The following is a 15609-nucleotide window of genomic DNA, read 5'->3' as shown; positions in this document are numbered from 1 at the left end:
TGAGGCATTCCCAGGCCAGCCGAGAGACATAGTCCCTCCAGTGTGTCCTGGGTCTTCCATGAGGCCTCCTCTCAGTGGGGCATGCCCAGAACATCTCCCCAGGGAGGCATCCGGAACAGATGCCTGAGCCACCTCAGCTGGTTCCTCTCGATGTGGAGGAGCAGTGGCTCTACTCCAAACTCCTCCCGCGTGACAGAATTCCTCACCCTATTTCTAAGGGAGCGCCTGGCCACCCTGCAAAGGAAGCTCATTTCAGCCACTTGTATCTGAGATCTTGTCCTGTTGGTCATGACCTACAGCTCATGACCCTAGGTGAGAGTAGGAACGTAGATTGACCAGTTAATCAAGAGCTTTGCCTTTCGACTCAGCTTCTTCTTTACCACAACAGACCGGTACATCAACCGCATTGCTGCTACTACTGCACCAGTCCATCTGTTAATCTCACATTCTGTTCATTCATGAACAAGACCCCAAGATACTTAAACTCCTCCACTTGAGGCAGGATCTCTCATCCGACCTGGAGAGGGCAAGCCACCTTTTTCTGAGTGAGAACCATGGCCTCAGGCTTGGAGATGCTGATGTTCATCCCAGCCACTTCACACTCAGCTGCAATGACTCGATGAAGCAAGCAGGACAACATCACATGCAAAACGCAGAACCCTGTGGTTCCCAAACTGCAGTGGCGCAGCCAGGGGCCGGTGGAAGAAATTCTGTCCTTAAAAATCGTGAACAGAACTGGTGACAAAGAGCAGCCCTGCCGGAGTCCGACATGCACTGGGAACAGGTTTGACTTATTGCCGGAAATGCGAACCAAGGTCCTGCTCCGGTCATATCGAGATCGGACAGTCCTTAGCAAAGGGCCCCAGACCCCTTACTCCCAGAGCACTTCCCACAGGATGCCACAAGGGACACGGTCAAATGCCTTCTCCAAATCCACAAAGCACATGTAATACTGGTTGAGCAAACTCCCATGAACCTTCAAGCCCCCTGGAGAGTGTATAGCACTGGTCCAGTGTTCCATGACCAGGGCGAAAACCGCATTGTTCCTCCTGAATCTGAGGTTCTACTATCAGCCAAATTCTCCTCTCCAGTAGCCTGGCATAGACTTTCCTGGCAAGGCTGAGGAGTGTGATCCTCCTGTGGTTGGAACACACCCTCCGGATCCCCTTCTTGAAAAGAGGGACCACCACCCCAGTCTGCTAGTCCAGAGGTACTGTCCACAATCGCCACACAATGGTGCAGTCATGTCAGCCAAGACAGCCCAAAAACATCCAGAGACTTGAGCTACTCAGGGCAGATCGTGTCCATCCCTGGGGCCTTGCCACCGAGGACCTTCCAAACCATCTCAGTGACTTCAGCCCGGCTGATCGACGGAGTCCCACGAGCCAACCAGGCTCGAAAGCACTTCTTCTTCAGCTTGACATCATCCCTTACTTCTGGTGGCCACCACCCGGTTCAGGGATTTCCATCACAACAGCTTCAAGCGGCCGCGGTGACAATGGAGGTGGAGAACATAGTCCACTCGAACTCAATGTCCCCCACCTCCCTCAGGACCTGGTCGAAGGTCTCACAGAGGTGGGAGTTGAGGATCTCTCTGACAGAGGGTTCAGCAAGCTGTTCCCAGCATCCAGCAGATCCAACTCACCACCAGGAGGTGATCAGTTGACAGCTCAGCCCATCTTCACCCGAGTGTCCAAGACATACGACTGAAGGTCAGGTGACATGACCAGGAAATCGATCATCGACCTCCAGCCTAGGGTGTCCTCGTGGCATGTGCACTGATGGACACCTGTATGCTTGAACATGGTGTTTATGGACAAGCTGTGAATAGCACATAAGTAATAATATTGCATAAAATTGTAATAAAAATTCATATAAAATATTGCAGAGTGAAAATGGCCAAAGTAAGAGTTGTAGTCCATAGACTTCATCCTTGACGTGTAACAAGAGTTCGACGTCACTACAGTGCACATTCATGGAGTTATTGAATATTTTCCGCTGTGGTATTGCCATTTATTTATGGTCCCTAAGCTCTTTTGCGTTTTAATATTGTTTCTTTTAAAATTTATTGAAGCCGGAAGTTCGAATCTGTAAATATCGAGCTAACTTTACCGAACTAGTTGAGTTTTCTGTAAATGTGTGAGCCTGTGAATCTGTTCCGGGTTGTTTTCTTGTAATATCATTGTTTATAAAGCTAGACGTGTGTCAGCAGGACAACAGCAGTGTATATATCTCCTACTTACTCGAAGGCAACGTGCTGTACGTGTGGGTGGTTGCTGACGTAATTTGCGTGCGACAACAATGCGTCACTCCACATGAGCTGCTGCTATAGTCATGGCTACTGTCGGCTTTTGTGGGCCGTGGTTTGTTGTCACCTGTGACAAGAAACTCATAGCAATCCACACTGAGCGCATCAGGTTGGTCTTATTTTAAACGTTTACTAGTTTTGCCTGCAGATTCAGCTAGCTGTTACCGTTTAGCATAGCATGTGAAAAAAAAGCGTAGAAACTGTGGCCCTGGGACTGAATCTTAGCTTCTTCGTTAGGGTTGCTGTTTTCATCGTCAACGAGACGTGACGTACTACTAATGTACTCCTGCAAAAGCATTACAGTACTGGAAATATTAGTAGTGTGGCTAGGTGGCAGATTCAGAGACAGTTTGAAATGGCTAATACCAGCGGTACACCAGTTTTATTCTGCAGAAGCTGAAGTTCTTGATGTGAAGCTTCTTTTTTTAATCAGTTGCACAGTCGGTTGATCTAAAAAACATGTCCATTCAACATATTGTGTGAAATGTTTTGTTTTGCCTGAGCATCTGCAGACTTGAATGCATCAGCTCTTTATCACTTTATTGCAGAGAGCCATTTGTGTTTGACTGCAGCACTGCTGAAAAGAAGCCAAAAAATACAATGGAGGACAGCAACAGGTAAAACTAACAGATGATTCCTAGGTGTCGACTAAGCCTTATGGCTTATAAAGACAAAAAGAGCATACAAACACGAAAATAAGGCAGAAATTTACAAAAATTGTAGTTTTAACAGCTGTAGCTTGTCTAATCTATCATCAGTGATGGCGGCGCCTCAGAAGAAACAGGAGGTGACAAAATCCTTGCCTTCGCCGTGTCTCCCTCTGGAAAGCTGGCCGCACTGACGGATGACACCAAGAGACTGGTTCTGTTTCACTGTGAGCCTACATGGCAGTGTATCAGCATCAGGTATAACATAAAACTGTCTTCCATGCACTGCAGCTTCATATACTGACAACGAAGCAAGGCATGCACTGGTAGATGTATTCATTTTAGCTGTGTGTGTGTGTGTGTGTGTGTGTGTGTGTGGGTGTGGGTGTGGGTGTGGGTGTGTGTGTGTGTGTGTGTGTGTGTTACAGGTGGGTAGCGAGGAGGTGCACATCCCTGGTGTTCAGCAAGGCTGAGGACCAGCTGCTCGTGGCTGACAAGTCAGGAGATGTGTACTCCTTTTCCGTGGTGGAGCCACAGAGCGAAGGCAAACTGAAGATGGGCCACCTATCAATGTTGCTAGCTATAGTAAGTAACACCAAGCCACATCAGCCTTGTTGATACCTGATGGTGTTGTGTGATAAGAATCTAAACTGCCTAAAACATCAACACAGTACTGTGTACAGAAGAAGAAGAAGAGTACTTTATTAATCCCCAAGGGGAAATTCAATTGTTACAGCAGTTATTCAAATTTAAAGTTATTAAATTTAATAATATTTATATTAATAAAGTAGTTGTGTGTGTGTGTGTGTGTGCGTGCGTGCGTGCGTTATTGTTTATATTGTGGAATTATAGAGTTATGGCTGTGGACACAAAAGACTTCCTGAATCTCTCAGTCTCAGCTTTAGGAGGAATTAGTCTGTGGCTGAATGAAGTTCCCATTCTCCACAGTACCTCGTGAAGTGGGTGGGCAGAATTGTCCAGTATGGAGTTGATTTTGTCCACCATGGAAGAACAGTCTGCTCTGTCCTTTCTTGAAGAGTACATCTGTATTGAAATGTCTGGTACCAGTCCAGTTTGTTGTTAATGTGGACTCCAAGGTATTTTTAGGAGTCCACAATCTCTACTTCCTCTCCAAGGATAGAGACAGAGACTGGGGTCTTCCTGCTCCTCCTAAAGTGCACCACCAGTTCTCTGGTTTTCTTGATATTGAGCTTTAGACAGTTGTTGTTACGCCAATCAACAAAGCTTTTTATCAAGTGTCTGTATTCCTCATTGTTATCATTATTAATGTATCCAGTGATTGAAGAGTCATCAGAGAACTTCTGGAGGTGACAGGTTCCTGAGTTGTAGCGGAAGTCTGAGTTGTAGAGTGTAAACAGAAATCGTGCCAGTACAGTTCCTTGGGGTGCACCGGTGCTGCTCATCACCACATCAGGTATGCAGCCATCTAAGCGAACAAACTGTGGCCGCCCAGTGAGGTTGTCTTTGATCCACTCCGCTATGTCTGTGGGAACTTCCATATCCTAAAAATCTTTGCACTTAGCAGGCGGGGCTGAATAGTGTTGAAAGCAGTTGAAAAGTCAAAGAACATAACTCTCACAGTGTTGCCCTGCCTCTCCATGTGGGAGTATGCTCTGTGCATTAAGAAGATGATGGCATCTTCCACTCTGATGTGTTCCTGATATGCAAATTGCAGGGGGTCCAGAAATTCGGACACTTGAAACCTCAGGTGTTGCAGGACCAGTCTCTCAAACACTTTCATGACATGTGATGGTAGCGCTACCGGTCTGAAGTCACTAAGGGTACTGGGACGGCCTCTTTTTGGTAATGGGACAATACAGGAAGTTTTCCATAACTTGGGCACCTTTTTGAGCCTCAGAGAGAGGTTGAAGAGTTGCTGAAAAACCTTTGCAAGTGTCCAGCACACACCTTAAGTACTCAGGGGGCTGATCTCATCTGGTCCTTTTGCTTTGTTGGTCTTTAGTTTGGATAGTTCCTTCCTTACCTGATCTGTGGCAAAGGCTGGACCTGTGTATTGTGTTGATGAGGAGTCAGATGGTGAGGGCAGGGGAGGAGGTATACTTCAGTGTTGTATGGCTGCTGATACAGGAGATGGCATCAGTGGGCAATGGGGAGGCAGCATTGGCAGAGATGTTGGGTGGAGGGATGTGAAGAGACCCTAAGGCATATCAGCTAAGGTGGTGGAGGGAGGAGGGATGGTGTGTGAGGAAACTGGGTCAGAGTAAGAAGCAGAGGTGGTGTCAAATCTATTAAAGAACAGGTTAGGTTCATTAGCAGACTTTGGGTCTCCTTCCACAGCAGTGTGTGACTTCTTATAGCCAGTCATTATTGTCATCCCATTCCACACCTCTTTGATATTATTCTTGTCGTGGAAAGAACACTTGGAGGCAAATCTCAGGTCAAAGGATGACAAATTTAGTACGCAAAGCAATAGAGTCACAACAGAAAATACGGCCTTAAGGGCGGGTCAATAACAATTGACCACGAACACAGAAAATGATCAGCTTTTATATCAGTTGAACAGCATTAATTTACACATCAGTCACTCACATGTAAATCATGCCGGCAAGATGGCATACATAATATAATTAGCGTCTCCCTGACTTTCCGTCTGCTTCCTTGTGACTATAAAGCCATGTTAAAAGTCTTTGTTGAATTAACACAGGACACAGAGGGAGGTAGCAGAAATTTGTCTGTTAAAGTGTAAATTTCCCTCAAAATTCTGTCTAAACTTGTGCTCTACTCTGTCTGTATAGAGCTGCTTTGCCTCCCTCAACTTCCTCTTGAGTTCTTTCTGCACAGCCCGGAGTTCCTTGTCTCTTGCCATGAACGCCATGTTCTTCTTCTTGAGAAGACCTTTAATGTCCTTATTTATCCATGGCTTATTATTGGAGAAACAACGAACTTTTTTGGATGGAACAACATCAGAACAACAGAAGCGGATGTAATCTGTGATACAGTGAGAGATGCCTTCGATGTCCTCACCATGAGCGTCCATGAAAAGGTCCCAGTTTGTAACCCTGAAGCACTCCTGCAGGGCCTCCTCAGCATCCTTTGACCAAACTTTCACATACCTCTTGGTAGCAGACTGTTGTCTTACTACGGGCTTGTATTTTGGTACTAGATATATTAAGTTGTGGTCTGATCCACCAAGTGGGGGGGAGGGCTGAAGAGCTGTATGCCTCCTTCACATTGGCATAAAAGAGATCAAGAATCTTATTTTCTCATGTTGCACAGTCCACATTCTGTTTGAAGTTGGTCAGAGTTCTCGAAATACTGACATGGTTAAAATCCCCATTAATTAGTATAAGGGCACTAGGGTGTTTTGTCTGGAGACCAGCAACAACTGTGTGGATAATGTCACGTACACTCTGTGCTGCAGCTAATGGAGGAATAGTCACAACAATGGCGTGTGAAAACTCACAGGGCAGATAGTATGGCCTCAGTCCAACCACTAATGTCTGAAGTGCAGATGCAATCCTTCACTGTTACATGTCGAGGGTTGCACCATTTAGAGTTAACAAAAACAGCGAGACCACCTCCTCTTTTCTTGCCGCTCTGTTTCCCTCTGTCCGCTTGCACTAGTGAGAACATAGGCAGTTCAAGCGACCTGTCCGATATATTTTCATACACTCTCTGTACTCTTGCTGGCTGCTAGCTAAAGCAGAAAGTTCATCCACTTTGTTGCAGAGTGACCTCACATTCCCCATAATAATTGTTGGGAGAAATTTAGTTTAAATCTCCTACGTTTTTCTCAATGCTTCACTCCTGCTCTGCCGCTCCTCCTACGCCTCCTCAGGTCTTGGGGGATTTCAGGTTTTATACCAAGAAGCAGACTTGCTCCCTTGTATAGATGCCATTGCCACAGAAACGCATATTTTCTGATGCAGTTTCCATCATCTCCATGTCTCTCCACAGGAATTAAAGAAAGCATAGATCTTGACTTGACTTGAATTAACAGATGATAATTCAGTAAAAATCATCAAAAGCTTGAAAAAAAAAAACAGGAGCTGCTGTAACTGGCTGCCACCTAACAGGTGCCATTCTACAACATAATATATACTAGGGATGGGAAAAAATAATCATTTTTGATGCATCGTTATTCACTTTAAAGCGATTCTGAATTGATGTGGAGAAGTTAATAATCAATTTTAATATTCGATTGATTGAAATCCACCGGTCAGACACATTTCCCACCCCTAGTAAACAGTCCAGGCACACGGCTTTCCACACTTCGCAATGTATGACAAACTTCGTCTGATGGCCTTTGATTCACTGTCATACTGATATTTGTAAATGTTCCCTTCCTCCCTTTTTGCTGTCTTTTAGACCATGTCACCGGACGATAAGTACATTATCACAGCTGACCGGGATGAGAAAATCAGAGTGAGCCATCTCAGGTGTCCTTACAATATCCAGTCCTTTTGCCTTGGACATCATCAGTGAGTAACTGAACCTAAACAGGAAAAAACACCTTAAATATTTTAACACAAGCAGCTGTACTGAAATACACAAATGAATGTGAAGAACAGTTTATGTTTATGTGTCTGCTCACTGTTGTTTTTGTCTTGCTCCCTCTCAGGTTTGTTAGTGCCTTGCTGGTCCCGTCAGACCATCCACACTGTCTGCTGTCAGGATCAGGGGTGTGTGTGTGTGTGTGTGTGTGTGTGTGTGTTTTTCAAAGTTATTAACGCCTATGCACTTGCAAATATGGTTCTTGTCTGTATTCTGGGCTCTGTTTTTCATTCGTAATCAAGTCACATTTTGATAAAGATGTGAAATTTGAATTTCCACCTGTTACATGATTTTGTTCTATAACTATTATGGATTTTCAGGTGAAAAGTATCTCTACCTGCTACTTACTGTTTAACTCTCAAAAGTAAATTTTTTTTTTTTTGGAAGTGTAGTAGGGGCTAGGTGATTACAGAAAAATGTGGGGAGTGCAGTTGTAATATGAAGTACATTTTTCTCTGGCCTTGAACTCTTAGTTTTCTTTTTTATTTTCTTGTCCACATACTAAATCAATAAAGAAAATAAAGCTATAAAAACAAGTCAAGCCAGTGAAACCAGAAAAAAATATTTACTGGGGCAGTGTGTACTTTATTGCAGCAAAGAGACTAGATTGAAAGCCTGAACACAGCTAACCCAGGGGTTTTTGTGGACAGTTAAAAACAGTTTCTAGTTGAGTTTTAATGTACCGTGTGTTTGTTTTTGTCAGGACGGCACTGTGAAGCTGTGGGAGTATGAGACTGGCCGAAGGCTGCAGAGCTGGGATCTCAAAGCACTTGAAGAGCCTCCAAACTCTGAGGATGACAAAAAGAAGGTAACTGCAACCCTAAACCACTGCAGAAAATAAGGCTTATATCATGTCCTGATTGTGAGCATTTTTATAGCTTCTTCATAGTTTATATAAATTATAGTTATTTCTGTTCATAATGTACAATATTCATATTTTCAACCATCCATCTATTTTATATACCCGCTTATTCCTTAACCAGGGTCATGGGGACCTGCTGGATCTCTTTTGGGTGGAAGGCAGGGGTACACCCTGGACAGGTCACCAATCCATCACAGGGCCACATAGAGACAAACAACCACAACCACACACACTCACAGTCACTCCTATGGACAATTTAGAGTCACCAATCAAACTAACATGCATATTTTTGGACTGTGGGAGGAAGCCGGAGTACCTGGAGTAAACCCACACAAGCACAGGGAGAACATGCAAACTCCACACAGAAAGGCTGGGTGCGAACCCAGGACGTTCTTACTGTGATGCAAGAGTGCTAACCACTCATCCACCATGCTGCCCCATTTTCAATCATACAAAAAAAGAAGAATCTTGAAAAGGATGAATGAAATTTAAAAGTTTAATCTACAGTAGGTTAACCTTGTCATCACTGAACATTGGGTACACATGACTCTGTCACTAAGGAAAGGACAAACTCCTTTCTTAGACAACTGTTGGTCAGTACTATCCAGTGCAGACTCTAAAAACCCAACAAGACGTACAATTTGGGAGCTGCTCTAGTCGCCTACTCATCACAGTTTGGCCAGATGTCACTCAGATCCTTACACTTGCCAGTTTTTAATGCTCCCAACACATTAACTTCATGAAGTGACTGTTCGCCTGCTACCTAATATATCCCACACACTGACAGATACCACAGTAACAACACAATCAGTGTTATTCACTTTACCATGACTGGTGTGTAATAAATATAATTTACAAGTTTGCAGTATGTCTAATACAGATGATGCAAAACTTTTACAATCCATCCAGGAATATCAATGATAAACTGAGTGCTATACACAGTTTGTTGAACATCCATACAACACTTAGGTTAAAGTATTTTTTGGTGCTTGGTAAATACATACATTACAAAGTGTCTCTTTTTTCCCAGAAGTCAACTGTGTGCCGTATCGCAAGTTCCCATGATGGTCGCCATATTGCTGTGCAGTGTGAAAGGTGAGTGTAACTGTGTTGTTCTGTGTGTGCGCATAGCTTATTCTGCAAGCACAGGTTTGTTTTTTTTTTTCTTCATTGGAAGACACAGCACATACTGTTACCAGATATGTGAATTTATCCTTATTGTAGTTATTGTAGATCCATAATGTTTCCTTTAAAGTTCTCTAAAACTTAATCATTTGTATTATGAGTATCATGAATAATTACCATCATCATCATAATGGTATTGGCTGGTATTGCTTTGACTTGGAGCTGTTCTTTTATCTTTTCTTCCTTGGTGGCCCACTTGTCCATTACTTTAATCCAAAGCCTTAAAATAGTTTGTTTACTGGAGTGCTGAGGCCTCAGATCAGGCCAGTATTTGTCACAAACTACAGAGTGAAGACTCTGGAGAATATTTAGATGTTTTTATTTTTTTTCACAGCATTTCTATAAGTGAGGCTAGACTAAGTAATAGCAGCAGCTCTCTGTATAACACAGTACAGTTCAACAACTGCCTTCAAAATGATCTAGTTGAATCATCAGCTCTGAAACAGTCTGAACACAAACTGATCACCTTCATGAAGGCGGATTTACTACAAAGTAATATTCACCATCTTCCATGTAGCGGTAAAGATAAATGTAGTGGAATCAAAACAGAGTATTGGAATATAAAAGTCATGGTCATGGCAAAAGTGAACAATAATCCAGTACTGATAAATATGCAGTTTACTTTTCACTTCTCAATACCAGTACTGGAGATGACAAAAAATACAGGAACTTAACCACCATGTCGAAGTGGATTGTGTTCTTCCAAAAGAAGCAATTGAACGTGCTGCTGCCAATTCATCTGTTTTGTGTTTGTTCTTTAACATTTTTATTTAAGTTCCAAAATTTTCTTCCAGTAGCTGTAAACAGGAAGTGAACATTGATAGTTAAGCTTTTTTTCTCGTGTTCTCAGAGACTCTACAGTTCAGTTTTTCACTCTGGACTGGGATGGTGAAGTGAGGCTCAAGCCACACATTAGACTCTCTCTGCAACACTGTCCTCTGGATGTGACCTTTGACCCTGCAGGCCAGTTCTGGGTGCTGATGGACTCCAGTGACATACCAGTCCAAATCTACAAACACAGACAAGGCTCCTGGGAGGTGCAGTATGAAACTCTTAACACATGTTTAGATATAATCACTCTTTGATGCAGCCCAGTGTATAACCTCTTTTAAAGCCAATATTTAAGATGATTTGAGTGTCTCTCTAAGTCATGTCAGTGAGTGAGCATGCACAACACCAGACCTGTGGTACTGGCTCATCTGAGTGGAGGTAGCCATCCTAGCCATGCTATTAATTGCACCAACTTTGGCATGTTAAAAAGTCCATCATGAAAATGGTCAGACACAAGAGGCTGAAATGAGCTTCCTTTGCAGGGTGGCTGGGCGCTCCCTTAGAGATAGGGCGAGGAGCTCAGTCACCTGGGAGGAGCTCGGAGTAGAGCCGCTGCTCCTCCACATCAAGAGGAGCCAGCTGAGGTGGCTTGGGCATCTATTCGGGATGCCTGCTGGGTGCCTCCCTGGGGAGGTGTTCTCGGCATGTCCCACCAGGGGGAGTCCCCAGGGAAGATCCAGGACACGCTGGAGGGACTATGTTTCTTGGCTAGCCTGGAAAAGCCTCGGTGTCCCCCCAGATGAGCTGGAGGAAGTGTCCAGGGAAAAGGAAGTCTGGGCATCACTGATGGCTAGGCTACTACCCCTGCAACCCGGCCCCGGATGTCTGTCAGTCTGTCGGTCTGTCGGTCGGTCGGTCTTTAGCGCTGCACAATCAGTCAGTGTAACCAATTAATAAACAACTGAATTCAAAAACAATTTTAGATGAATAAACTGTTTGTTCATTTAAATAAGTCAACAAAAATAAGTACATTTATTAGCGACCTACATCTGAAATTAGTCCCAAACCAGTGCAACAGCAGGAACTCTGAGTGGTCATCTGCACTGTTGACACGTTGTCATCTGTGACCTGACCTGAATGTGTTGCTGACACTGGAAGCAGTTGTTTGATAATCTTACATGCAGATATACTTTTTGTAGATCAGCCTTTTCCACACATTTAAATCATCAATTTTTCTACAAACATCCCAATAAGGCTACAACTAATCTCAGTGATTACATTCAAAAACTTGTTGACATGACACATTTATCATCATTATGATTAAATTGATCTGTTCTATTTCCTCGTTTATTCATTGCTATGGAGTGAGCTTGGCCCACTTGAACTAGACTTCCTGTTCCCAAATGTTCATTAGGTTTAAATTCATTAAAGCGTCATTCTGACTTGTGCTTGCCTGCTGCACATTCTACATGGTTGCACAGTATCCATGGGGTTATCATAAATTCACAAACTTAAGGAGATTTTCTGTAACTAAAATGTAATTTTTATGCAAGAGAACCTGTTTCAATATTCAGCAGAGGTGGGAAATAGTGAAGTACAAATACTTTTTACTGTACTAAAGTAGATTTTTCAGGTATCAGTACTTTACTTGATTATTTGTTTTTCTGAGGACTTTTTACTTTTACTCCCTACATTTAAACACATATATCTGTACTGTCTATTCCTTACATTATCAAAACAGGCTTGTTACTTTTTCAACCTCCGCGAATGATGACACAACGTAAAAGACGTAACTAACTAGAGAGGGACATAGAGTGAGTGTACAGGTTATGATAGAGAGAAAACTTGCAGTGTGACATGGAGGAAGAAAGGGATCCAGGGAGTGTTGCTGAGTCTGACGACGATGCAGCAGGTTTGGAAAAGCAAGACATTCCCCATCCATGGCCGTATTTAAAAGAACTGTTCAAGAATGAATCATGGTGAATGTGTTTTGTTCCCTGTACCAGCACTGCAGGTTGTTAATAAAAGAAGAGGAATCTCCTTTTTTTTTTTTTTTTTCTGTGTCAAACTTTTTTAGTTTTGTGGAGTTATCTAAAGATGTATTGTGGATCATTGACGACAAAAAAAAACATTTTTACTTTTTTACTTCAGTACATTTCGGACCCTGTACTTTCTTACTTGAGTAAAGGAGTTGAGTCAGTACTTCTACTTTTCCAGTCTTTTTCACACAAGTACCTGTACTTCCACTTAGGTATAGAATGTGAATATTTCTGCCACCTCTGCTGGCCAGTAGATGGTATTATCATTCTCAATATTTGAGGTTTTGTCTTAATAATACCATCCCATGTGCACTGTCTGTGCCTGACCTGTGTGCTCTCTCCTCCATGCAGTGTGACGCTGAGAACCCTGAGCTGAGCACAGTGACTGAAGCCATTAAGACACACTGGGAGACACTTGAAGGTGAGTCATCCATGTAGCCTTATGGCTTTGTGTCATTGCATTCAGTGCTCTTCCTCTGTCATACTCAACCACTGACACAAAGTACAGCAGTGTGCTTTTTTTTTTCATGGTAATGTGAAATGATGGATAGTAGTGATGTGTGATGCTTTGAATCACTATATGATGACTGAAAGACTTGGCAGTGGGTGGGCATGTTTGGGTCTGCCCTGCTGTGTTCATCCACACTTTGATACGTTGTCATCTGCAGCTATGCGTCGATTGAGTGTATGCTAGACAAAACTCATTCCCAAAATATAAATGCTTTTCCTTTTTGGACAGACATCAAAAATGATGGCTTTCATATGTCTGCATGTGGTCAGTAAGAAAGGAAAAAATGTCTGTCCAGCACAATTACATAAAGACTGACTTGCATCTATTTAAAAATGAAATAGAAATACTCCTTTTTTCAGGATCATTTATTTGTTTGCTTGAACAAATAAATGTGAAGTCAGAAATTCAGAGTTTAATTATGGGGCTGTTACTGTAGTATAAATATTTGTAGACAGGTATAGAGAGTTGTGTACTGGTGTCTGTCTGTTCGCATAGTGGGATCTGGTTGTGCATGCTCATCTCAATCTGCAAATCTCATGATTGATTGTCTTTTTACATATTATTTTTGAGATTTGCCTGTGAGTGTTGATTTATCAGTAAATCCTACTCAGTACTGCCACTCCCTATATGCAGAGTACGCAGTTTGCGTAGAGCACCAACTCCCAGTTGCTCAAAAAGAAAAAAAAAAAACAACTTTCATTCTGGATTAATGTTAACATATACATAAATAAAAATAAATATATAACCACAGTTGCCACCACTCACAACAGCTCTGGAGATGCTACTTCGCCACCAGAAAAAGCAGAAGTGTGCCTTTGTAAATTTTGAACTTTGATATCATCTGCTGGAGCATTCCAAAGTTATATATGTATGTATGTATGTATGTATATGTGTGTGTATATATATATATATATATATATATATATATATATAAAATTTCTTGTTTATTTTGGTAACACTTAATCTTTTAAAATGTATTTTTTGCTGTAGAGCTACAATTGTAATTTCTAAATAATACCATTTAAATAAAATTTATTTACTTTTTATATTACATTTAGTTCGTTTTTGACCCCTATAGTAGGTGTTTTTTGTTTGGTGGTTTTTTTTTTTTTTTTTTTGGTTTTTTACTTCTGTAATATTTGGGGTAGGGGGCACAACAATAGGGGGCACCCATTTGGCCAGCAGTGGTCCTGATCCTACTCTTAAAATGCCCCAGGCTCACCAGGCCAGGCTGAATGCCTAATTAGAAACGAGTCACTTTAATTAACCATTGTGCTGTTTCAAATGAATGAAACAGTATATCGGTTTATTCACCTATTGCAGCTACTGGACGAATTGCCTTGAAATGTTTTTTACAGACATTCATGGTTCCCAGAAAATGGGTTCTACAGAACCTATGTTGATGATTGCTGTTTATAGCACCACCATCAGCTTGATATTTATGGTTTTGAGTAAACTGTCATTAAAATAGATTTCGATGAAATCCACATATGAAGAAGAAGAAGAAGTACTTTATTAATCCCCAAGGGGAAATTCAGTTGTTACAGCAGTTATTAAATTTGAGATTATTTAAATTATATTAATTCTCCTTTCAGGACAAACTTTAATAATACTCTGACATAGCATGTTAATACAATATGATACCTCAGTCTTAGAAAGAGGAATTCAAATGAGAACAACATGAGGAGAAAGAATCTGAGAGCCAGGTTTTGACTGGATTCTGGTCTTTCCCCAGTGTGGTTAACATTTAAAGTGTTCAACTGTCACCAACCTTTTTTTCTCTTGATGTTCTCTTATACAAGCTGCCACAAGAATCAACAGCAGCTTTGAGCACCTATACAAGGTGAGCTTTGACAACATGACAGCGTACCTGCAGAAAAAGCAGCAGAGGTTGGAGGAGCAGCAGCTGAAGAGGACAATGGCACAGAAGGGAAACAGCAACAAGAAAGCGAAAAAGGATATGTTGGCAGCTGTGACACAGTCAACTACCTGAATGAACATTTTGAAAAGCATTATTGTTTCTTTTTTTGTTAGATGCTTTAAATGATGAATCTGAGTTAGGTGTGTGTTCTTGTATGGCTGGGCTCACATTTCTGACAGTTTTTTTTTTTTTTTTTTTTTTTTTAATTAAACTTCAATTCAATTCTATTCAGTTTTATTTGTATACTGCCAAATCGCAATACAAATCATCTCAAGGCACTTTACAAAAACAAAAAACCCAACAAATCCCATATGAGCAAGCACTTGGTGACAATGAAGAAGAAAAACTCCCTATAACGGAAGAAAAAACCTCCGGCAGAACCGGGCTCAGTTTGGGCGGCCATCTGCCTCGACCGGTTGGGGTGAGTGGATAGAGGAAAGAGAAAAGAACAGCAACAATGTTAGCTCTTAGCCTCAGATAAAGGACTCGTTTCTATACTTGTCCTGCTAGACCTTAATGCTGCATTTGACACTATCAACCACAACATCTTATCACAGACGACCATGTGACTGGTATGAGAGGAAGAGCTTTAAAGTGGTTCCAATTTTATTTATCAGACAGATTCTAATTTGTTCATGTCCACGATGAACCTTCCACGCACACAGAAGTTAGTTATGGAGTTCCACAAGGCTCTGTGCTAGGACCGATTCTGTTCACCCTGTACATGCTTCCTTTAGGATATGTCATTAGGAAGCACTCTATTAATTACCACTGCTATGCAGATGACACTCAGTTGTATCTATCTATGAAACCTGATAACACAAACCAA

At 42.0% G+C, this 15609-nt stretch overlaps 1 protein-coding gene across 1 annotated transcript; it reads left to right on the top strand.

Moving 5' to 3' along the window:
• The first annotated feature begins 2296 nt into the window (after positions 1–2296).
• On the top strand, positions 2297–14952 carry wdr4 (WD repeat domain 4). The gene is made up of 11 exons (XM_026295844.1): positions 2297–2417; positions 2857–2925; positions 3067–3213; positions 3384–3540; positions 7306–7418; positions 7559–7619; positions 8195–8299; positions 9384–9448; positions 10389–10575; positions 12700–12769; positions 14662–14952. Exons 1-11 carry the CDS (start codon positions 2335–2337, stop codon positions 14850–14852), a joined length of 1248 nt encoding a protein of 415 aa, XP_026151629.1. The 5' UTR covers positions 2297–2334; the 3' UTR covers positions 14853–14952.
• Positions 14953–15609: the final 657 nt, after the last annotated feature.

Source organism: Mastacembelus armatus, chromosome 21 (genome assembly GCF_900324485.2).
Source record: "Mastacembelus armatus chromosome 21, fMasArm1.2, whole genome shotgun sequence".
NCBI lineage: Eukaryota > Metazoa > Chordata > Actinopteri > Synbranchiformes > Mastacembelidae > Mastacembelus > Mastacembelus armatus.
This window is presented reverse-complemented; position numbering and strand designations above follow the sequence as displayed.